The sequence below is a fragment of the Chlorocebus sabaeus genome, chromosome 9 (assembly GCF_047675955.1).
Source record: "Chlorocebus sabaeus isolate Y175 chromosome 9, mChlSab1.0.hap1, whole genome shotgun sequence".
Taxonomy (NCBI): Eukaryota; Metazoa; Chordata; class Mammalia; order Primates; family Cercopithecidae; genus Chlorocebus; species Chlorocebus sabaeus.
In genome coordinates this window covers 26,675,672-26,699,011 of record NC_132912.1, presented here as the reverse complement: position 1 = coordinate 26,699,011, position 23,340 = coordinate 26,675,672, and the positions used below count along the sequence as shown (strand labels likewise).

Here is a 23,340-nt window from a genome sequence, read left to right as displayed (position 1 = left end):
GTATTGATAGCATAAATCTCAATAAAACCAAAATGTCTAATAGTAGTAGAATGGATAAATAAATTATATATTTACATACAAATAAAATAGCAAAAATGAATGACTGATATACATAGCCACATGGATGAATTTTTGAAAATATTATCAAGAAAAAGAGCAATTCAACAATATGTATAGATTCATTCCATTACAAAAGTTTATAAATTTGTAAAAACTATGTGTATTGTTTAAGGTTATATATGTGTATGTGTGTGTGTATATATATATGGTAAAAACTATTTACAAAAGAAAGAAAATGTTTAACATATACCTTGTGGGGGTCGGAATCCAGGAGAAGAGCACACAGGAAGCCTCAGTGATCTTGTTAATATTCGATTTCTTGGGCTGTTGTATTATTTAGATTTTTTTATACACACGTATGTGTATAATTCACATGTATAACACATAATGATGCATATAAATCGCACACCGTTTGGCATTATTTATTTTATGATAAAATGTTAAATTCTAAAATAGGCTCAGAATTGCTAAATGATTGGCTTTTGTTCTTGAATCACCAACAAAAATAACTCGGATTCTATACACTTTTTTATACAAGCCAGAGAAATGTAAAATCCTTTTACAGAGATTTCTATTAAAAATGGTTGGCTGGGAGTGGTGGCTCACACCTATAATCCAGCATTTTGGGAGGCCAAGGTGGGAGGATTGCTTGAGCCCAGGACAAGACCACCCTGGGCAACATAGTGAGACTCTGTCTCTACAAAACATAAAAAATTAGCTGGGTTTGGTGGCCCTCTCCTGTATCCCCAGCTACTCAGGAGGCTGAGGTAGGAGGATTTCTTGAGTCCAGGAGGTTGAGGCTGCAGTGAGCTGTGATCCCACCACTCTACTCCAGCCTGGGCGACAGAGTCAGACTCTTTATCCAAAATAAAAAACTAAAAACAAAAACAGTTAAAGACTTACTCTTTTTTTTTTTTTTTTTTTTTTGAGACGCAGTCTTGCTCTGTCACTCAGGCTGGAGTACAGTGGTGCAATCTTGGCTCACTGAAACCTCCATCTCCCGGGTTCAAGTCATTCTCCTGTCTCAGCCTCCTGAGTAGCTGGGATTACAGGCGTGTGCCTCCATACCTGGCTAATTGTTGTATTTTTAGTAGACACGGGTTTTCGCCATGTTGGCCAGGCTGATCTCAAACTCCTAAACTCAGGTGATCCGCCTGCCTCGGCCTCCCAAAGTGCTGGGATTACAGGCATAAGCTACCGCACCTGGCCCTTAAATGCTTATTTCTTGGCTCTCTGGAAAAACCTAGCTGTCCAAAATTACTTATTCACGAAGGCTTTTGAATAGACAATTATTTTTAAACTGTTTTCTATTTAGAAAATGAGCATGTGGATGATTCAAATAATTAGTGACTGCCTATGACTTGGGAGTTCCAAAATGTTAGATCAGCACTTGTCTTAATGAACAACCTCTGCTGTATGGTTTTATCTAATACCTTGTGTGATCTCTAAGAATGATTAGACAACTGAATGAAGATAAACTGGGACACTGACTTTTTACTTACTCTGTCATTGTTTGTTGTTTAGATGGGGCAAGGAAAATAATAATAATAATCCTGAAGTTAACCTTGGAAAGTATAGTTAACTTTAGAGGCTTTGAACTCTATTAACGTTTTAAATATGAAACTTTTGAAATGTTGGGAAAGATGACACTTAATACAATGTTAAGTATTAATATTTTCATCAGTTTCAATATTAACTGATGAAAATATATATATGAGCATGCTAATTTTTTTTTTTAAAAAGCAGATGCTTTGGATGTACTATGGAAAAGAAGCTCTCCAGGCATGGAGAAAGAGAATAGATTTTCTAAACAAAACTGCCTTAAAATGCCATATTTTATAGAGTCAAAAAATGTTCTGCTTTTGTCAGTTATAAAAATTTAATAGGGAAAATGTATGTTAATCTTAAAAATTTGGGGATCTACAACAAATCTGACATTACATGAAAGTGCTTTGAAACTAGAAATGGTACTTTTCTTAAAAAATGATTTTACTTAATATGTATTGATACTAACAACTGCTAATTCAATAAAAACTCAAAAATACTAGTAAATAAAAATTTATTGTTTAACTTGGATTTGGCTAGATAGAGTCTCATAATGTGAATCAAAATTCTGAAAGTTTTGTCAGTGGAAAGGAAGAAGTTTGTAAACCAGACATGAATCTACTTACATCTAAAGACTGATGCTTTCTACCTCACACTGTCTTTTGGTACTTATTTTATTGGAAAGACAGTTTACATATAAAAGCTATATATTTGAAAATGTACAAAAAAATTATATATAATATTAGCAAAGTATCATTTGGGATTGTGTTTTTTAAAAGCTTGGGAATATTGCTTATTTACTTTTACAGCTTTCCATGCAGCTGTTTTTTTTTCTCTCTGTTTTTGACTTTGGAGATAAAGTTACTTGATTTTTATCTTTACTTTTGTCTTTATTTTGTGCCTTGGTCTTGAAAAAGTAATAAATATTTCTTACGGAGGCCCCCTCCCGCTTTTTTCTGCCATCTAAGGTGATTACAATGCTCAAGTCTCTTTGTTGGTTGCCTTTGACTAATGCTTTTCAGCAGCCCCGGGCTCAGCTCCTGGTTCCCAGTATGGCACAATGACCAGGCAGATATCTCGACACAACTCTACTACTTCTTCGACATCTTCTGGTGGATACAGACGAACTCCCTCTGTGACTGCTCAATTTTCTGCTCAGCCCCATGTTAATGGAGGTCCACTTTATTCTCAAAATTCAAGTAAGCTTGTGCTTTGCAGGCATACAGCAACAGTGGAGCTCCTTTTGAAGGAAATTATTTGAAACTGTTATTCTTGCCAGTGATAGACAACAATTGAAAACCATGCTGTTTCATGTTTATTTTTGTTTTAGGATTTTGTCCTTGAATCCATACCATTTTAAGAGTAATTGCTTACCACTTTCTCTTCCAAAATTTAGACTTATCAAGTATATTTAACTAAATTTATCAAGACATGTCTATATTGAGTATACTAAAATTTAACTTTAATATGCTATTTTATTACATAAGTAAAACTAGAGAACAAAAACATTGCAGAAATAAACTGAATTTATTGGCATGTTTGAGACAGCGTAGTAATGGTAAAATTAAAGACACAAACGTTGTCAAAGTTTTCCTTTAAATTAATATAATGAAATTGCTGGCTATCACTTTTAAGGTCATTAACCTATTCAGAAATGAGTTCAAAACCAATTAAAACTGTTTGTGATGCCTGCTTAATTACTCTGTCTTTGAATAATTTTAATGGTGGGAATTTCTTCTGATTTCCTTCTGTTTACCTCAAATTGCACATCTCAACACTAATTGCAATCAGTGTTTAAAAGCTGATAAGAGAAGAAAATAGTTTTAGCATATAATGTTAGGAAGTTAGAATAGTGTAGGGTAGTCATTAATATCACTTTCCATATTAAGATGTTCAATGCAAAAAAGAAAACAAAATCAGAAATGAAACTGTTGTCCACTGTTTGCTTTTAGCTTACAGTTGTGCCTACTGGGCATAGACTAAGACAAGCTTTCCTACATGGCTTTTGTGGCTCTTTCTAGAGCTACATGTTATTTTAGTTTATATAACAACACTTAATACTCAGTGAATTCTCCATATTTACATAGGAGGTTGCTTTAAGCTCTTTGTATTTATAATGAATGACCTGTATATGTGTCTTTTTTTTTTTTTTTTTTTTTGAGACGGAGTCTCGCTCTGAGGCCCAGGCTGGAGTGCAGTGGCCAGATCTCAGCTCACTGCAAGCTCCGCCAACCGGGTTCACGCCATTCTCCTGCCTCAGCCTCCCGAGTAGCTGGGACTACAGGCGCCCGCCACCTCGCCCGGCTAGTTTTTTGTATTTTTTAGTAGAGACGGGGTTTCACCGTGTCAGCCAGGATGGTCTCGATCTCCTGACCTCGTGATCCACCCGTCTCGGCCTCCCAAAGTGCTGGGATTACAGGCTTGAGCCACCGCGCCCGGCCCTGTATATGTGTCTTAAAGCAGAGCTAGGGGAAAGTGTTTTTTTGAGACGGAGTTTCACTGTTGTCACCCAGGCTGGAGTGCAGTAATGCATCTCGGCTCACTGAAACCTCCGCCTCCCAGGTTCAAGCGATTCTCCTGCCTCAGCCACCCGAGTAGCTGGGGTTACAGGTGCCTGTCACTATACCTAGCTAATTTTTGTATTTTTAGTAGGGACAGGATTTCACCATGTTGGCCAGGCTGGTCTCGAACTCCTGACCTCAGGTGATCCACCCACCTCAGCCTCCCAGAATGCTGGGATTACAGGCGTCAGCCACTGTGCCCAGCCGAAAGTTCTCATTAGTTTTTTGTTTAAAATTTAAAGATAAATTATGTTATAGCAAAAATTCCTAAGAATTGAAAACCACTTTAGCAGAAATATCAAAATTCACGAGTAATCCCAAAATGTATATAGCTTTTATGCAGACTAAAATATTAAAGCTACTGAGAAGTGTTAAACTTCACTAAATAGGATTTTACCTAAGATTTGGTATCAAAAGGTAGCCAGTGTCTGTCTAAATATTCTAGATTATCTAATAATTTACTTCACTTGTTTTGTCAACTTTATTTTTTTCATATTCTGAATTTTTAGATACCATCTTTTTGTTTATCATTTTCCTTTTCCCCACTTTAGACATTTAATTTACTCTGCAAATAGGATTTTTGGTGACTCTTTTATATAATACATAGTTTTATTGTTTTATTTTAGCAATGCTTGCGTGGATTATTTTCAAACAGGATACTTTAATGAGCACGTTCTTTTGAATATTGGAAAGCAAATTTGGCCTAAAATTTTAAATAAATGATTATGTTTTGTCAAATTAATTATCCTTCAATCTGAGTTACTGTTGGTGTTGTACTACTAGTAGTAGTATGTGAATGTTTTTAGTGTTTTGATGTGCACATTTTCCCTTCTGTCTAAATGTAGTAATGATTAGTATCTTCACAGCATAGCTTTTCTTTTTCATTACATACTAACCAGCATGGCTAGTTACTAAGAGTTGTTTCTAAACACTTTTTTAGCTTTGTGAGAGTTTTCTGTTTTTTAAGTCAAAACCTCTAACCTTTTATTTAAGAGTCTTCTATAGCATATTAGAATGAAATAGGATTGGTTTCATAGTGAATTGAATGTTATTTTTAGCTATACAATGAATATTAATGCACATAATTGCTTTGTTACTTCTTTGAACACTGAACTTCTTTCAAATTTTTATGCTTGCCAACAGAATTTGCACGTTAGATTAATTGAAACAACCTTTTGATTAATCCTTGGTAACCAATAAATTGTTTTTCTCTATCAATTTAGTGTTACTACTTGGTGACTACCAACAGACTAAATTTTCCTGTCAAGTCCTACTGACTTTTTCTAAGCAATCTTTGGCAATTACTGACTTGTTAAAGTGAGACAAAGTCACAAGCATATGAATGTTTACTTCTAGTATATGTTATAATTTTTAATACATGAGTATTTGGTATTTCCTGTCAATTATGTCATCTCCACAAATACATGTGAATGTGTTTCAAGCTATCCAATGAGTTGTTAAAAATTAATGCAAAGAATTACATATTTTAACTTATTGGAGATCAGGTTTCCTTTTTCAGAACAGTGATAAAAAGGTCACTTTTGAGATATCCCATGAAACTGAATGATTAACATGATATATTCCCTTGTAAATTTAGGACTGATATTTTTAAAAATAAAATTGCCAACTTAAAAAAATCACAACCTTGTTTTACAAACAAGAGTTTTTCCTGGAGAGCTGTGTGTGAATTTAGATATATAATAATAACTGTCTTTAAAGGAAACCTGTGATTAATAGTTTTATTGATATATGAAATAAACAGCTATTATATATTTGTTTTATTTATTTGGGTCCCAACTTACAACATTACCTTAAAGCTAGACAAACCTGTTATAGTTACGGCAAAAAAAAAAAAAAAAAATTCTGGAAACCTATGTAGGTATTTCATTGTTACCTATTTTAGAAGTCTTTCCTTATAATTTGAAATTTTTATTTTACTAAATAAAGTGAATGTGATGGTAAATTTAAATCTTTCCCAAACAATAGAACATTAGGATTAAATTAAGTATATTTGTTCTTTTATAAAATTAATTAATTGGCTAAGCACAACTTGGCCTTTAGGTTTGCTTGTGGGAAATGTACTCGAAGGTTCTGCAGGTTTTTGTTTTGTTTTTTGTTTTGTTTTGTTTCATTTGCAAACTGTTCTTTGCATACTTATGTTTGTGGTCCTTGTAACTGACTTCTGCTTTTTGTTTGTTTCCTTTTCTTTCCTTTATCTGTTTTACTTCCCCCATACTGTGTTGTTGCTACCAGTTTCTATTGCTCCACCCCCTCCCCCTATGCCTCAGTTGACTCCACAGATACCTCTCACAGGCTTCGTGGCCAGGGTGCAGGAAAACAGTAAGTTTGGAAAAACTGAGCTATGGAAGAGTAGAGGCTGTCTCCTTATAGCATGCATGGCTGACGATGAGTCATCGTTTTCCTTACTTTTATTGAGAAGCTAATCTTATCTTGAAAATAGGTGCAGATATGTTACTGAAACTGAAGAGCACGGTCTTCAGTTTTTTCTCTTTGTGTGCATGGTTACTGACCCATATAAATTTCAAAGCTGCAGTTTTCTTATGTCTTTACATGATCCTAAAACAGGAGATCTGATCTTTACATATTCTTAAGGAAAGAATAATCAAACACAAAAATTCAAATTGTATGGGAACTTTTAGCTTCTAATAGTTATTAGAATTAGAAAGCATATTTTATTTTAATAAATTTATCAAGATATAGGTAGATACACTATGAGATTAAATTTAATATGAAATTGGGGCAGGTTTTCCCACCTTAATTACAAAAAAAGTTTAGGGAAAGCTTTGTAGCCTCAGATTTTCGTACATACATGATATTGAATCTACGTAAAGGTTCATTGTTAGGATAAGATTGAATGACCAAGAATAAGTAAATTACATTCATGCTATCCATTTCAGGGTGAGTGATAAGCAATTTAGCATCCTTTTCACATTTTGGCTATATCCAGGCCCACGAAGATTGTTTCTGAATATGAAAATCAGTTAACTTTTTTAGTTCTTCTCTTGAATGAAGTTCAGGGATTTTTTTTTTTGGAGGGCGGGGGGAAGTTATTTTGGATATATGGCTTTAATCAGGATAGACTAGTTTATATTACTGCCTGGTTACTTTTGAAATTCCAGAAGATGTATAATCCTAACTGCATGATCACAGTGAATGTTATATAAAGTGAAAAATACCACTATTTTACTGAATTATAATATGCTAGAATAGCATATTGATGGTAATGTGGTCTATTTTTAATTTACTTCATTTGGACCATCACCATGAAAATAAATCTCAGGATGGTTTGAACAAATGAATAATCCACTTGCCCAGCCTATCCTCCAAGACGATATATTGTGGCAAATTCCATTCTTCAGCTTTTGCTGACCCTATTATGTTATTCTCCCCATTCCCTCCCTTCTGCCAGTCAAATATTTGTGTACTCAATGTTATGTGCCAGGCTCTGTGAAGAATACCAGCAGTTTAAGACAAAAGCCCCTTCCTTCAGGAAATGTGTGATCCAATTGGCTTGTTATAAAATGTTGTTTCGTAATGTTGACATTTCTGAGTGTAAGCCATCCTTACTGTTAATATGTGTTTGAAAACCCTAATGTGTGCAAACCTTTAAAAAGATATGAATTATCAGCTTGGGCAACACGGCAAGACCCTGTCTGTACAAAAAATACAAAATTAGCCAGGTGTGGTGGCATGTGCCTGTAGTTCCAGCTACTAGGGAGGCTGAGGCTGGGCCATCATTTGAGTCAGGACATCAAGGCTGCAGTGAGCCATGATCGCACTACTGCACTCCAGCCTAGGAGTGCAAAAATAAATAAATGCATGGATGGATGGGTAGATAGATGTGAATCTTATTTTTAAAAATAAATGAGTAAGGGTAAACTGCTGGTCATTAATGCTGCAGAGTTTAAAGACAGCCAGTGTGAACTTTTGAACTGCCATACCACTAACAATTATTAGGAAATAATTTAAAATAGTCATAATGCACATCAGTTTTGTGAGTCCAAAGGTGACGGACTAGCTATTTGGTAAATCTTTTCTTTATATAGAAATCCAGTAGTAGTGTGCATTATTCTAGGCATGTGTGGTCTTTGCTAAAGAGGCTCTTGGTATTAGTTCTTTTTACCAAACATACGAACTTGGGTCAGTGATTCTCCTTGTGCCACAGATTCCCTAACTTTATTTGGTTTCTGTTTTCTTTGAAAGTATGTTAGGAAGATTGGTGTTAAAATATATATCAGTACTTTAAATGTTTTATGAAGTACAAATTTTATGTGTTCTTCTCTTAAATACCCAGTTTATTATGACACTCAAAGTGGATGATAATGAATGCATGTTGCAGTTAGCCTATTAATAAGTGTTTCAATTTAAGATACCAGCCTCTAAAAAAGTCAGCAGTGTGTTTACATCTCTTTATGATTATGCAGAGAATTAGATTAACCAAGACTTCTGCCATAATTTGAAGTTAAGACTGTAGATTTACAACAGTTGGACATAAAGACAGTTTCGTGAAAACATTGAACTAGTGTGATAAATCGAGAGTAAATTCAAGGTACCCACATATATAATTTACACATTAAGTCAAACTAAGGATATGAACTAAGGCTGTTTGATGTCAGGAGGGGTCCATACCCATTTTCCTCTCCTCAATAATATCAAAAAGTTTTATAGAGGAAGTTATGGACAAAGATAAAATGGATCTAGGAATGAGGCAGAAAATTGAATTGTAGACCCGTCTGATAGGTATTAGAGTGAGCATTACCATACAGGATTTGTTTTCTAATAGCTCTTTCATCTCTCAAGAGGATAAACTAGAAATCACAGCATTGAAGTGGTTATGGAAATAGGGTCATTATCTGCACATATTTTAAACCTGGAGCCCTTGGTTGTATATTTAGCACATTATTCCCAGGAGGGTAAACGTTTAAACCTGTATGACAAATAGATTACGGCTGATTTCTTTGATCACGTAAATAGCCCCAGAAATTGGCATTTGATTTAGTATGTTTGTATTATGAACTTCTCCCCTGCAGGAATTATATAATTCCTGTATCAATTTGTATGAAAACATTTTCATATGTCTTTTGAACTTTTAAAGAATTTTATGGATCAGAAATTTAAGTTAAGCACTAGTTGGGTTCCAGCTTTGAATTCTTTAAGTAACAGGAGCATTTTTACCTGATATTATGCTAGTTCATTGAACAGAGCTCTAGCCTGACATTTTCCCATTTCCCTGTTTACACCTTTGACTATGTAAAGCACACACATACATACTGACCACGACCATCTAGAGTTTGAGGTATGAGTCATTTTTATTGTTTTGTTTACTATAAGTTTCTTTTTGTTTGTTTTTTTAATTACATCTTCAACACTTTATGTTTAAATCTTAATTGTTGATGTATTCTTAGAAAATTGAATCTTCAGGATCTAGGCTTTCCCTCATCCCGTGCTTATGTTTTACTAGCAATAATGCAAAATTTTAGCTTGCTTTCTACAAAAAAACTGATTATGAATATAAACATTTTTAAAAATATTCAATTAGATTTTCTACTGGTTGGGGATTCTTTTTCCATTTTTTCAGCTTATAAAATGTAAGTAACAGAGTAGAAAATCTATACACAGAAGCAGACCTAATACCACCAACTTTAACTTTCTCTCCATCAAAACAAACAATAATCAACAAAGAAATAAAAATCTGTCCATGGGAGACTGAATTTTTAGGGAACCAAAGCTGTTTCAAGCCAAAATCGGGCATGAATGAGCAGAGTGAAAAGTGATCAAACCATTAATGTAATGTTATATCGTTTACTGCAGTCCAAATGACAAAAGTGACATAGATTTAGTTTAGGTTGTTAACATTTGTCCCGATCTGAACCTTGGAATAAGGAAACTACTCCTATAATTCTTATAAAAAGAGACATTGTCTCCTAACACCCTGCATTCATTAATTTGTAATACTTCCAGATACACTTATTTTTAGCTCATTTTGTTATTTTTAAATGATTCTTGAGTAGCATAAACTTTAACACACCAAGCTTTTATTTCTAATCATTGCATGTTTTATTATAGTGCATGCTGTACTTAAGTTAGAGCTTTCTTAAATTCTGTTAACTTATAACTTTCCATCTAGACTTATTTGTGATTCAAATCAATCGTATGAATCTTTTTAGTTGCTGATAGTCCAACTCCACCGCCACCACCTCCACCAGATGACATTCCCATGTTTGATGACTCTCCACCTCCCCCACCACCACCTCCAGTGGATTATGAAGATGAGGAGGCTGCAGTAGTTCAGTATAATGATCCATATGCAGATGGGGATCCTGCTTGGGCCCCCAAGAATTATATTGAGAAAGGTAAGGTACAATCATTGAATTGATGTGAAGGAATATAACCTAATTGTAGAAATTTAGAACTATAAAGAACATCTAGTCCAATGTTTCTCAGACTTTTAAACTGCCTTACCAGCCAAGATGATTTACTTAAACCTTACTTCCTAAGCTTTGTATTATTCCCAGTGTACAGGGGGATTCTTTCTTTGTATTTTAAATTAAAATTGAAGTGTTAGATTTGCTTTCAAACTACATATGTGTTCAGCTGAAGATTAACTTGCTGGATGGCATTTTATAGATGAAACAGCTAAGGCACAAAAATGGAGTTATATGTAATTAGTAAAGATTTTGAAAGTTCTGTCAAGCTCTGTTGATGACCTTTCATATCTAAATATAGACAGTCCCTGATTTACAATGGTTCAGTTTAGGATCTTTTCAACTTTATGATGGTACAAAAATGATATGCATTCAGTATGCTTCTCAACTTATGATGTAGCTTTGTCTGGATAAACCTGTTATAAGTAAAAAAATATAAGTTATAGGTTGAAAATGTACTTTCAATTTACAATATTTTCCACTAAACAGTGGGTTTACTGGGACATAACCCCATCATATGGAAGTGGAGGAGCGTCTGTCTTTAAAAATATATTAGTACTATCATGAGAAAAGCCTCAATTAAGGTGTCAGTTAGGTGATTTTATAAAAGAGAAGACAAATTACCAGGATTATATTTCATGAAATTATGAACTACTCTAAAGTCTAATTTACCTACAGTACCCAATATTCACTATAATTATCTATTAAGAAATATAGGTGGGGAAGAAACAAATCCTGTTTCTAGAGTTTTTATTTTTTCATCCAGTTCTGTGCTATTTTAAAATCTGTATTTCTTTTTGCAGAAATGGGAATCAATTAAAAATAAAATAAAATCTGTATTTCTATAGAGTTCTGAAAAATGCTTGTGATTTAGTTGAACACTTTTGGTTGCCTTTGATATATTTCCTTCTATTGACTTTATTGGGTTAACAGTCTTTAAGCAAGTAGCTGTAGCTCTTGAGACCAGCAGCATTCTTTCCTGCCCAAGTTTTGGATATGTGGCAAAAGTAAATTTGTTTTCCTTTTATATTGTTTTATTTTTTGAGATGGAGTCTTGTTCTGTCTCCCAGTGTGGAGTGCAGTGGTGCAATCTCGGCTCACTGCAACTTCTGCCTCCTGGGTTCAAGCAATTCTCCTGCCTCAGCCTCTTAAGTAGCTGGGATTACAGGTGCCCGCCACCACGCCCAGCTAACTTTTATATTTTTAGTAGAGATGGGGTTTTGCAATGTTGGCCAGCCTGGTCTTGAACTCCTGACCTCAAGTGATCTGCCCGTCTCAGCCTCCCAGTGGTGGGATTAGCGGTGTGAGCCACCGCGTCTGGCCTTATATTTTTAAACGGTAAATAATTTACATATTGTTAAGAAAGTCTTAAATATTCTACTTTAGATTCCCATATACCTTCAAATAGAGAGCTGTTGTTACTTACGAGGATGATAAATTTGAGTGGCCTTGAATTGTGTTTTTACTCGTATTTTCTTACTTGGTAAAGCAAATTTAACTATGAAAATGGGAGCATATTTATATGAGTTGACAAATTTGGAATGATGTATCGGGTAATATACTTGATAGCAGAGGAGGATTAAAAAGTATCTTCCCAAGAACTAGGGGTGAGCACACTTTGTTTGGTATAAAGCCAGAGAGTAAATATTTTAAACTTTGCTGGCGATACAGTCTCTGTCACAACTACTCAGTCCTGCTGTTGTAGCGTGAAAAAGGACATAGACAGTACATGAGTAAGTAGATGTGGCCATATTGCAATAAAACTTTATTTACAAAAAATGCAGTGGTTTGGATTTGTCCATGGGCCATGATACACTTTAGATTGCTTTCCACAGCAGTTTGCAAAGGAAGTGAATATAGGCTGAGCATCCCTATCTGAAAGTCCCAAATTCAAAATGCTCCAAAATCCACAGTGAGTTCCAACATGATGCCGCAAGTGGAAAATTCCACACCTGACCTCATGTGATGGGTCACAGTCAGAACGCAGGCACATGACACAGTTTATTCAGTGTTCCCAAGGGAAAAATAAAATTACCTTCAGGCTATGTGTGTAAGGTGTATGTGAAACAAAAATGAGTTTTGTGTTTAGACTTGGATCCCATCTCCAAGATATCTCATTACATATGTGTAAAATTCCAAAGTCTGACAAAAAAACCCAAATCCAAAGCAGTTCTGATCCCAGGCATTTCAGATAAGGGTTACTCAACCTATATCTTGAACTGAAAAGAATTACAGACACCACAGAATTGCCAAGTTCTCTAAATATTAATTAAAATCCTTTGAAGTAAGTAAATATTCTTTTGAAAAAATCTGGGAACAGTCCCTTAAATTAGCATGGGTCCTTGAATGAGTAGGATGTGATTTACCTTCCAGTGACTGTGTATTTTCAAATTAGATAGCTTGGGTTGTTACCTGGTTTACTGAATGGCTATGCAGCTTTGCCTGATAATTATTTCGAAAAGCGGTGCTTTGTATATGATATAGGCACTTGGTATTTGAATGAATTGAAACATCTAATAAATTCTGAAATTCAGAGAGCTTTCTTAAAGTGATTGACAGAACCTATTGACCTGTTCAGTCTAATCAGATTGTCATTTGACTCTAAGATTAAGCCAATGATATAAGTACATGGTTGGCACTGACCTACTTATATTGATAGATACAAAAATTAAGATATCTTCATAAAAATGATTTTGCTGTGCTATATATTTAATTGGCTTTGTCTTAAAATTCAAGTAAATGTTGGATATAGTGCATTCATGTGATATTTCAACTGTTTTTTCCATAGTTGTTGCAATATATGATTATACAAAAGACAAGGATGATGAGCTGTCATTTATGGAGGGTGCAATCATTTATGTTATAAAGAAGAATGATGATGGCTGGTATGAAGGAGTCTGCAATCGAGTGACTGGTCTGTTCCCTGGGAACTATGTTGAATCAATCATGCACTATACTGATTAATTTTTTTTTTTTTTTTTTTTTTTTTGGGCTTTTAAAGTAGATTCTTATTACTCAGTCATACTGTGGGACAATTATGGTTAACAGAACTGTCTTAATATGTTTTAAAATGTGCCCATATTTTCAGAACATGCTGTTTTATTGGTAAATTGAATGTCTACGTGTAAGCATAAATCTTTGAGGCAGTTTGTGTATTGCTAAATAGCAATTTATACAAGAAGCTGTCCATAACTGATTATGCTTATGTACTTACTTACACATTTTTAACTTTATGACCAGCCTAAATATTCTGGGGGAAGTGGGGTATAATATTTAACGAATCATTATTCAGATTGTACCATTACATGTTTCAGTGCAGCATGATTACTAACGCTATGTCAGACTAATATTAAAATCAGAAAATTTAAATGCTGGTGCTGGTCAGACTTTTTTTGTTAGATTCTCTCATTTAAAAAAAATACTGTTTGTTTAAAGCATGCATAAAAATTTATGTATTGAAATATACTTAAAAATTCCAAGATGCTTCCCATTTGTGTAATATTTACCTGGAGGACTCATACTTAGGTGTCTTAACATGAATTGAGTCTCCAAGGGTCTCCATGTGAAACAAAAGAAGCAAAAAGAGAATTATCTGTAATGTTGTAATTTGTACCTAAGTTTTTTAATGAGTGAAATTTGCATTATAAATTTTTTCCATTCATAAATACATAAGTGAACCAAAGGTTTTTGTCCTTTCCTTCACTGGTTTGCTTTTAAAAAAAAAATAAAAGATAATGATTTATTGCAGAATTATGGTTCTATTTTCTCAATATGTTAACTTGGAAAAAAATTTTAGCCTTATCTTAATCTGTCCCAACAGCAATGTGACGGGTTTTTGCAGATTCAAAATCTGCAATGGTTATTTACAAGTCAATCTACTGAATTCCTTTTTTAAAGAATCCTTTGAAGCTAAGAAAATGTGTCAAATTGTGTGCATTCATTCTGTAAGTAAAATTCGTAAGGATTGCCATGTCAGTCCTTCAGTTTTGCAGTGGACTGTTGTACACTGGTTCAATGAAAGGAAGTTAAAAGTACCTTTTACATATTGTAAAAGTGGATACAGTTGATTTGTGAATAGGCACTATTTAATCCATTACCTGGCACTAGCAACATTAGAATTTTAAAATAAAATAATTGGGAAAGAAGGTGGGTCATATATTAATCAGTGAACAGAGATTTACCTAATGAACAGACTTGTATTGTCTTTTGACATAATCAAAATGCAACACATGCACTTTGTGTGTCTCCTCTTAATTTAAGGGAGGGCTGAGGGATGTTTTCTCTTCTTGTGTATAATTCTATATTGCTTAGGATATTAAAGTAGAGCACTCAAGTGTGGGTTTCCGTGTTATTGAGGATTTGTTTGGAATTCAAATTACAGTTATGTACTGGACGTTACAGACTTGTAACACCATAGTGAATGGTAAGACTAGTGCAAAACAGTTATTTCTGAAAATTAAAGACCATTACTGCTACCAAATCAATGTGACTATTTCATACGCATTTTGCCTTTGTTAATTTTAAACAAAGTATCATTAGTGATCAGCTAGCTACCTTCTACTTTCCATTTTTGAAGTGGATTGTTCTCTTAATTTGTATATAACCTGTTGTCTAAATTCTATGTACAGTCTTTTATAATAAACCATTCTCCTATATGAAACTTTGGATACTGTTAAAATATAACTGATGTGGACTTCAATGCAGACCTCACATTTTCTCATCTTTACTCCCACAGTAAATCAAGACAAACCATTTGAATTTTAACATCGATTATTTATTTGTGTAATGGCCTTACATGTGGATATTAACAGTGTAAACAATACCACATATAACCATCAAGATACCTTGATTATAATTTATAGGACTAGAATGACAGATTCAGATGGTTTAATTACATTTAAAAAGTTTTCTGAAAAAACTTTTGCAATAAAAAAAATAAATTGCCCATCAATAAGTTTGATATCTTTTAAAATGATTTTTGGTTATCTGCACATGAAGCAAACAGTGTATTCCACAAAATTCTTTAGGCACAGTCTGGTAAGATAGCTGCCAGAAAGAACAGAAAGAGTTGTCATTTATCTCTTGTGAGTACAATTTCTGAAAGTTGAATGAGGGCATCTCTTTCTGGGGATGGTCGAAGTTTACTGATCTCTCTTATTGCTTCATGGCAGTACTGCTGGGCGAGGTAGGTTGTTTGTTGCACACCATCACTCTACGAGATACAGAACAAAACAGAACAGATGCCTGTCACTGACTGAATCAGCGTTTTAACTGCCTGCTATAATAAATGAACACATAGTTTTGAGATCAGATTAGCTGAGGGTTACAGTTTCAACAGTCAAACTACATCTCTAATGTTCTTTTCCCGACTCATAGTGCTAACTTCCTTTAGGCCTTTTTCTCATATTGAAGCAAATTTTTATTCTATTAGCATGCAAAGCAACTAGCTCATCAATATTACGTGGTCATCCATTTTCCCCTTTTACTTAAGTATTAGACTTTCTCAAAAGTTCTACATACAAAGTATTGTTATACATTTAAATGTAAAAAAAACACAAGTAAAACTTAAAAGATAAAGAATAAAGACATAACAAAATGAAAGTACAGAGGGTTTATGAAGAAAATCAGGTTCCTTTCTTCCAAAGGCACTCAATTTATGCATTAGTTTTTGGGTTTTTTTTGAGACAGGGTCTCACTCTGTCACCCGGACTGGAGTGCATGGCGTGATCTCAGCTCACTGCAACCTCTACCTCCCGGGTTCAAGCAGTTGTCCTGCATCAGCCTCCCAAGTAGCTGGGACTACAGACACATGCCACCACGCCCAGCTAATTTTTCTTTTTTTTTTTTTTTTTCCTTGAGATGGAGTTTTGTTCTTGTTGCCCAGGCTGGAGTGCAATGGCACGATCTTGGCTCACTGCAACCTCTGCCTCCCAGGTTCAAGCAATTCTCCTGCCTCAGCCTCCCTAGTAGCTGGGATTACAGGCATGTGCCACCATTCCCGGCCTTTTTTTTTTTTTTTTTTTTTTTTGTATTTTTAGTAGAGACAGGGTTTCTCCATGTTGGCCAGGCTGGTCTCGAACTCCTGACCTCAGGTGATCCACCCACCTTGGCCTCCCAAAGTGCTAGGATTACAGGCATGAGCTACCACACCCAGCTAATTTTTTGTGTGTGTGTGTGTGTATTCTTTTTTTCCTTTGAGATGGAGTTTTGCTCTTGTTGCCCAGGCTGGTCTCAAACTCCTGGCCTCAAGTGATCTGCCTACCTTGGCCTCCCAAAGTGCTGGGATTACAGGTGTGAGCCACCTTGCCCAGCCTAGTTTTTATTTCTTGATTGCCAGTTTTAGTTATTATCTGTTACCTTTTTATTAAGATGAGGATTTAGCCCTCCCATATTGTGCCTCCTGATCATGACACTGCTGTCTTTAGTTGTTTTGTTGATTGCTTCTGTTAGGTAGCATCAACTTCTGATTTTATCTTGTATGAGCTCCTGTCCTGTCCTTTCTATACTGTTAGACTATGGATATTTACATTCTATTCTGTAACCATGTTTTAAAATATTGGTTCTTTCTAAAAGCCAAATACTAATAAAGTATCATTTCTATATTGTAAAAATATTTACTGCAGAATCAAGTCATATATTATAATTCTATTTCCTTCTCCATGGCTCATGATCCCTCTGACATTTATTTATTATTTATTTACTTATCTATTTTGAGACAGAATCTTGCTCTGTTGCCCAGGCTGGAGTGCAGTGGCGTGATCTTGGCTCACTGCAACCTCCGCCTCCCAGGCTCAAGGGATTCTCGTGCCTCAGCCTCCTGAGTAGCTAGGATTACAGGCGTGTGCCACCACGCCTGGCTAATGTTTGTATTTTTACTAGAGACGTAGTTTCACCATGTTGGCCAGGCTGGTCTCAAACTCCTGACCTCAAGTGATTGATCCACCCGCCTCGGCCTCCCAAAAGTGCTGGGACTACAGGCGTGAGCCAGTGCGCCCAGATCTCTCTGACATTTAGAAATAGAATATTCCTAACACTGTGGTTGAAAGAAATCTGATTTTCTATACCAATTGCTCAAAACATGACACATTTTAGTTTGCTGTTCCTTTTTGTACAAAAGCCTGCCTTCTCTCAGTGTTTTCCACACATTTTGCTGAAGTACATCTGCAAATAACCTACCCAGAAAGTGTTCACGCAGGCCAGGTGTGGTGCTCACGCCTGTGATCCCAGCACTTTGGGAGGCCGAGCTGGGCGGATCACGAGGTCACGAGATGGAGACCACAATGGCCAACATGGTGAAACCCCCGTCTCTACTAAAAATACAAAAATCGGCCGAGCATGGTGGTGGGCGCCTGTATTCCCAGCTACTCGGGAGGCTGAGGCAGAAGAATCACTGGAACCCGGGAGGCGGAGGTTACAGTGAGCCGAGATGCACCACTGCACTCCAGCCTGGCGACAGAGTGAGACTCTGTCTCAGAAAAATAAAATAAAAAAGTGTTTATGGGAAGTCAGTGTTTTAGTCCTGATGTGTGGTGACTTCCTTTTGCCTTCAGATTTAATGGATCTTAGGTTTAAAATGTTTAATCATTATTTGCAAGACCTTCCTCCACTGCCTTCTAGCATCCAGTATTTTTGCTATTCATTGAGCCAGTTTTGATACCTTTTTCTTGAGTAAGTGACCACTTTTTTATTTTCTTCCTGAAATACTTGTTACATGATGGCACCGGTCCTTGTAAGCTCTTCTTATTTTTCACTATTTCCCCCTTTCTGTTTTACACTTGGGAGGATTTCCTCAATTTTACATTGCAGCCCTTCTTTGGAGTTTGCTCTTCAGTCATTTCCAGTTTCTTAGAACTTGCTCTTACTCATTTAAAAAGTCTGATCCTGTCTTGTTTTGTGAATGTGGTATATTTTTGGATCCTCCTATTTATGTTTTTCCTGAGTTTTCCCCCCCACCCCCGTTATTTTAGTCCCATTCTTTTGTTCAGCAAGCTTTAGTCAACTCATTTGTAACCCTGAGTTGTCTATTCACATTTAATGAGGGAATAGGACTAGAAGCTATGTGGGTGAACAGGGAGCTAGAATTTTGGAGAATTTGTTCAGAGAATATTCCCGTGGATTTTTGTTTTCTCTAAATGCATTTCTGGCTAGGATTGCTGGAACTTTGCTATTTTCCATAGGTGCTACTATTAATTTCCCTCTTTTCAGTTCCACCTCCCACTCCAGCTTTCAATAATACCATTATTTCTGAAGCCAGAACCTCTCCCAGGGATATTGACTTTTATCAGCTCTAGCTCCCTCCCATAGTTTTTAATAGTACTTTTAAACCATTCTCCAAAAAAGGCAGTAACCCATAGTGAATGATGAGGCTTAACAGCATAGTCAGTTAAAAGAGAAAAATAACCTTTTAGGGGTTGGGGTTGCTTTTTAAATGTTTTAAGAATCAGAACGGTAATTATTTGGAAGTCTTTCAGGTACTACACTAAGTACGGATCTCACGCCACACTTGCTTTGTAACAATGTTTTTGCTCACTCCGACTCATCCGGGAGATCTGTTGGCTGCAAATGACGGTGAACTTGGAAATGGCTCATTCATTCTCAAGAGAGTCAGTCACCAAAACTCAAGTCATGCAAAGAGATCTGGCTTCCACAGAAAGCTTCTGAAGACATGTGGCAATATATTTAAAACAAGCCACTAGCCCCTAAACAGGGTTAAATGGTTCTCCCTTTAAAAGAAAAATGTTTGTATAAATGTATAGTTTGCCTATGTTGGTTTAATTGTTTTCAATGATCATTTCTTTAGTCACACTTTTATAACAGGTAGGACAGACTAGGAAAGCCCAATTAGGAGTAGCCCATTGCAGCAGTGCAGCTGCAGCCCACGTGGGGTCACGGATGGGGACACGGATGAGGCTGGGGCCGAGGCTGGGTGACTGGGGGCCTAGTGATTCTGTTGATGGACACAGGGAAGGCTGGTTCTACACCACTGGGCTTCAACACTAACAGTTCACCAGAATCACTTAGGTACCTTTTACAAGACATTAATATCTGTGCCTTACCCAAGACCAGTTAAAACAAAATATTTCCTAAGTAGTCTAGAAGAGAAATGAAAACAAAAAATCCGAAAAAATGAGTTTTCCCTTCTCAGTTGTCACATCAAGAGTTGACCAGTCTTGTATCTGTAATTTAATGTTTACTGTTCCATTTTTGGATTAAAGGACTTTGCCACGTTGTTCCTGCTGCTGCCTTTCTTTTAAAAATAGTCTTACCTGTAACACATACTGTCGAGCTCTGTCTACATCTCCTGGCAAACTGAACCTTCGCATGATCATAGCATTCATTTCTGGGAACTAAGAAAAAAGAGAGAAAATCTGTTTATTTCTCTTGGGGGAAACAAGTGTTCTAACACTAGTTTGTAACAATAAGAAATAAGAAACAACAAAAATGTAATTAAATGTCTAGATGATGTGGGGGAGCAATGAACTGTGGCAACAAAAGCTGAGCTAAGAGACATCCACTGTCTATGCCTAGGCACTGTGGTGGTGTACAGGCGGAGAGACATTAGTCCTTGTTTATTCTGATGTTTTATCCTAGTCCAACATTGAGTAAGAGAGGCAGGAGGAATAAAGTACATCTCAACAACAACATGGTTCTGGCTGGGCGCGGTGGCTCACGCCTGTAATCCCAGCACTTTGGGAGGCTGAGGTGGGCGGATCACCTGAGGTCAGGAGTTTGAGACCAGCCTGGCTAACATGGTGAAACTCCGTTTCTACTAAAAATATAAAAAAATTAGCCGGGTGTGGTGGTGCACGCCTGTAATCCCAGCTACTCAGGAGGTGGAGGCAAGAGAATTGCTTGAACCCTGGAGGCGGAGGTTGCAGTGAGCCGAGATCACGCCACTGCACTCCAGCTTGGGCAACAAGAGTGAAACGCCATCTCAAATGAAAAAATAAGAAACAACATGGTTGGTAAACTTGAAATTGTATCAGGATCGCCTGTACTGCTTGTGGGGCCTCTCCCCCAGTTTCTGATTGAGTAGGGGTGGAGCCTTGGCATGCATTTCTAACAGATTCCCAGGTGATACCAGTATCTCTGGTCTCTGCCAACATTTTGTGAGTCACTGGCCTAGGATGAGGATGGGAATTAGGCATTCTACTCTAAGTACTAAATTGATTACCAACTGAAAGCTATTGAGGTTTCTGAGCAGAGAGCATTACGTGCAGAGCTCTGCCTTAAGCAGTGTGTAGAGTGGATCTGAGCAGTGGTGCATGACACTGACTGCATACTGGGATCAGCTGGGGAGGATTTTGTGTTTTTTTTTTTCTTCTGAGATGGAGTTTTGCTGTGTCACCCAGGCTGGAGTGCAGTGGCACGATCTCGGCTCACTGCAACCTCCGCCTCCCTGGTTCAAGCGATTCTCTGCCTCAGCCTCCCGAGTAGCAATTTTGTATTTTTAGTAGAGACAGGGTTTTGCCATATTGGCCAGGCTGATCTCGAACTCCTGACCTCAGGTATCTGTCCACCTCGACCTCCCAAAGTGCCGGGATTACAGGTGTGAACCACTGCGCCTGGCCTGGGGAGGTTTAAATACAGTTGCCTAGATCCTGTTCCCAGAGATTTTGATTATATTAGCTTGGTGTTTAGTCTGCGCACCAGGATTTTCAACCCCCTCCCATCTACTCTGGTATTTTTAATGTGCAGCCAAGGTTGAGAACCAAGAGTCAGAGGTAGACAGAACAAACAGGTTACTGGAGTAGTTTATAAAAAAGACCTGAATTAACCTGATAGCAAGAAGAGGGGAAAAAAAAAGGGTAAAAATTCAATTGAAGGTAAAATCGATATTCTACAATACTTAGCAACGATTTATAACTGTCACCATTAACAGAATACAAAAGCCAGGACACCAAATCACTTCACTTCCTAGATCCGAGCTCTAGTCTTGGTTTGGCTACCAACTGCCACAGCTGAGTGACTTCCTTAGTCCCTGGGGTCTTAGGCTTCTCCTCTTCATGACCGGAAGCCCTTGAGCTCTAACAGTCTATGGCTCCACGGAAGAGGTAAGATGTGTTTGGTTTTGGCCATGTCAGTGCTTATAGCAGTTGCCAGTTTTTCCCTGGCAGTGAACCTGAAGATGAATAAGTTGTTGTCCTGTAACCATGACCATGGTATTAGTAATCCCAGAAGAAAAAATAGGGCATACATAGAAAAGCCTCAGCCGAGTGATCACAGACGAAGAAAGAATGTTTCTTTCAGACCAAAATATGTGTCAGAACAAAGCTCTAAACATGTAGAGACTGCTAATGTGTTTACAGAATTTATAGAGCCAGCAACTGGTTAGTTCTTATGAAAACCAGTAATTTCCTTTAGTTACTGGTGTTTTAAGAAGAAAACAAGCTACTAGAAAGAAATCAGGGAAGCCCAAATCAACTTCTGTGGTAAAAAAGCCAAATCAAGTAGGTTTTAGTTTTGTTTTGAGACTTGTTCTGTTGCCCAGGCTGGAGTGCAGTGGTGCAATCATAGCTCACTGCAGCCTCAAACTCCTATAGGTTCAAGTGATCCTCCTGTCTCAGCCTCCCAAGTAGCTGGGACTACAGGCATGCACCTGGCTAATTTTTTTTTATTTTTTATTTATTTATTTTTTTTGAGATGGAGTCTCACTGTCGCCCAGGCTGGAGTGCAGTGGCACAATCTTGACTCACTGCAACCTCCGCCTCCCGGGTTCAAATGATTCTTCTGCCTCAGCCTCCCGAGTAGCTGGGACTACAGGCACCCACCACCACACCCGGCTAATTTTTTGTATTTTTAGTAGAGACGGGGTTTCACCATGTTAGCCAGGATGGTCTTGATCTCCTGACCTTGTGATCCGCCCACCTCGGCCTCCCAAAGTGCTGGGATTACAGGCGTGAGCCACTGCACCTGGCCAATTTTTAAATTTTTTATAGAGATGGGGTCTTGCCTTGTTGCCTGGGCTGGTGTCAAACTCCTGGCTTCACATGATCCTCTCACCTGGGCCTCCCAGAGTGCTGGGATTATGGGTGTGAGCCACTACACATAGCCTGTTTTCGTTTTTTAATACCACATACTTGCTGGATATCTAGAAGGTTTTATCGTTAACACTAATGTGATCCTCTTGTAGGCATCTGGTGACATTACTGTGTTTATGATGTATAAGCTTTTTCTACAGTACCAGCAAGTGTAGTAAGATGTGCTGATTGGGTGTTTTCACTGATGCTTTTACTATGAAAAGCACTGAGAAAGCAAAATTTGAAAAAATTATTTGCATTGAGTGACTACATCCTTCCTTCCAAACATGTCATGTGTGCAATTATAATATGCAAAACATCCAACTCTTCCCCGGGCACTCCCCAGTCCCCTTCATGTGTATGTGGAAAAGAAAAGAGAAACACAGCAGGAAGAACAGTTGCCTGCAGATTTAGTGACAAATAAAAGTTCTGTTTGCTCAGGTGGTGTTTTTAAGAGTAGGAAAACCACCTGTGGGTAAATCAGGTTGTAGCGCTGTGAAACCCATCCATACACTAAACCGCCAAGGTGATCAGTAGATGAGTTTTCCCAAGCAAAACGTGGGTCACTCTAAGGCACCAACTAGTCACCACGACAGCATAAGGCCTGTGCAGCTGGTGCAGGGGCTGGTGATGGCATTTGGAAACGTGGCTACAGCTGACATTTGGGTCTAGTGACTTAGCAAATAAGGAAGAGAAGCAGAAGAAAGG

At 37.0% G+C, this 23,340-nt stretch overlaps 2 protein-coding genes across 15 annotated transcripts in view; one reads left to right on the top strand and one right to left on the bottom strand.

The window, feature by feature from the left end:
• Nucleotides 1-15,272, top strand: part of ABI1 (abl interactor 1) — a 119,499-nt gene extending 104,227 nt beyond the window's left edge. For 2 of the 13 annotated variants that reach the window (XM_008002586.3, XM_008002583.3), the window contains 4 exons: nt 2,631-2,804; nt 6,420-6,506; nt 10,355-10,540; nt 13,401-15,272. In XM_008002586.3, the coding sequence (XP_008000777.1) occupies nt 2,631-2,804; nt 6,420-6,506; nt 10,355-10,540; nt 13,401-13,576 (623 nt within the window). In that variant the 3' untranslated portion in view covers nt 13,577-15,272. Of the gene's footprint in view, nt 1-2,627; nt 2,805-6,419; nt 6,507-10,354; nt 10,541-13,400 lie in introns of all 13 variants that reach the window. The other 11 variants (XM_008002585.3, XM_008002582.3, XM_008002590.3 and 8 more) reach the window with 7 other exon arrangements.
• Nucleotides 15,273-15,364: 92 nt separating this feature from the next.
• Nucleotides 15,365-23,340, bottom strand: part of PDSS1 (decaprenyl diphosphate synthase subunit 1) — a 50,620-nt gene continuing 42,644 nt past the window's right edge. For both annotated transcript variants that reach the window (XR_005235176.2, XM_008002595.3), the window contains exons 11-12: nt 19,879-19,959; nt 15,365-15,824 (exon numbers count right to left, since the gene is read on the bottom strand). Coding sequence is in view for 1 of the 2 variants with exons in the window: in XM_008002595.3 (XP_008000786.3) it covers nt 15,684-15,824; nt 19,879-19,959 (222 nt within the window). In the remaining variant the exon portion in view is untranslated. The remainder of the gene's footprint in view (nt 15,825-19,878; nt 19,960-23,340) is intronic.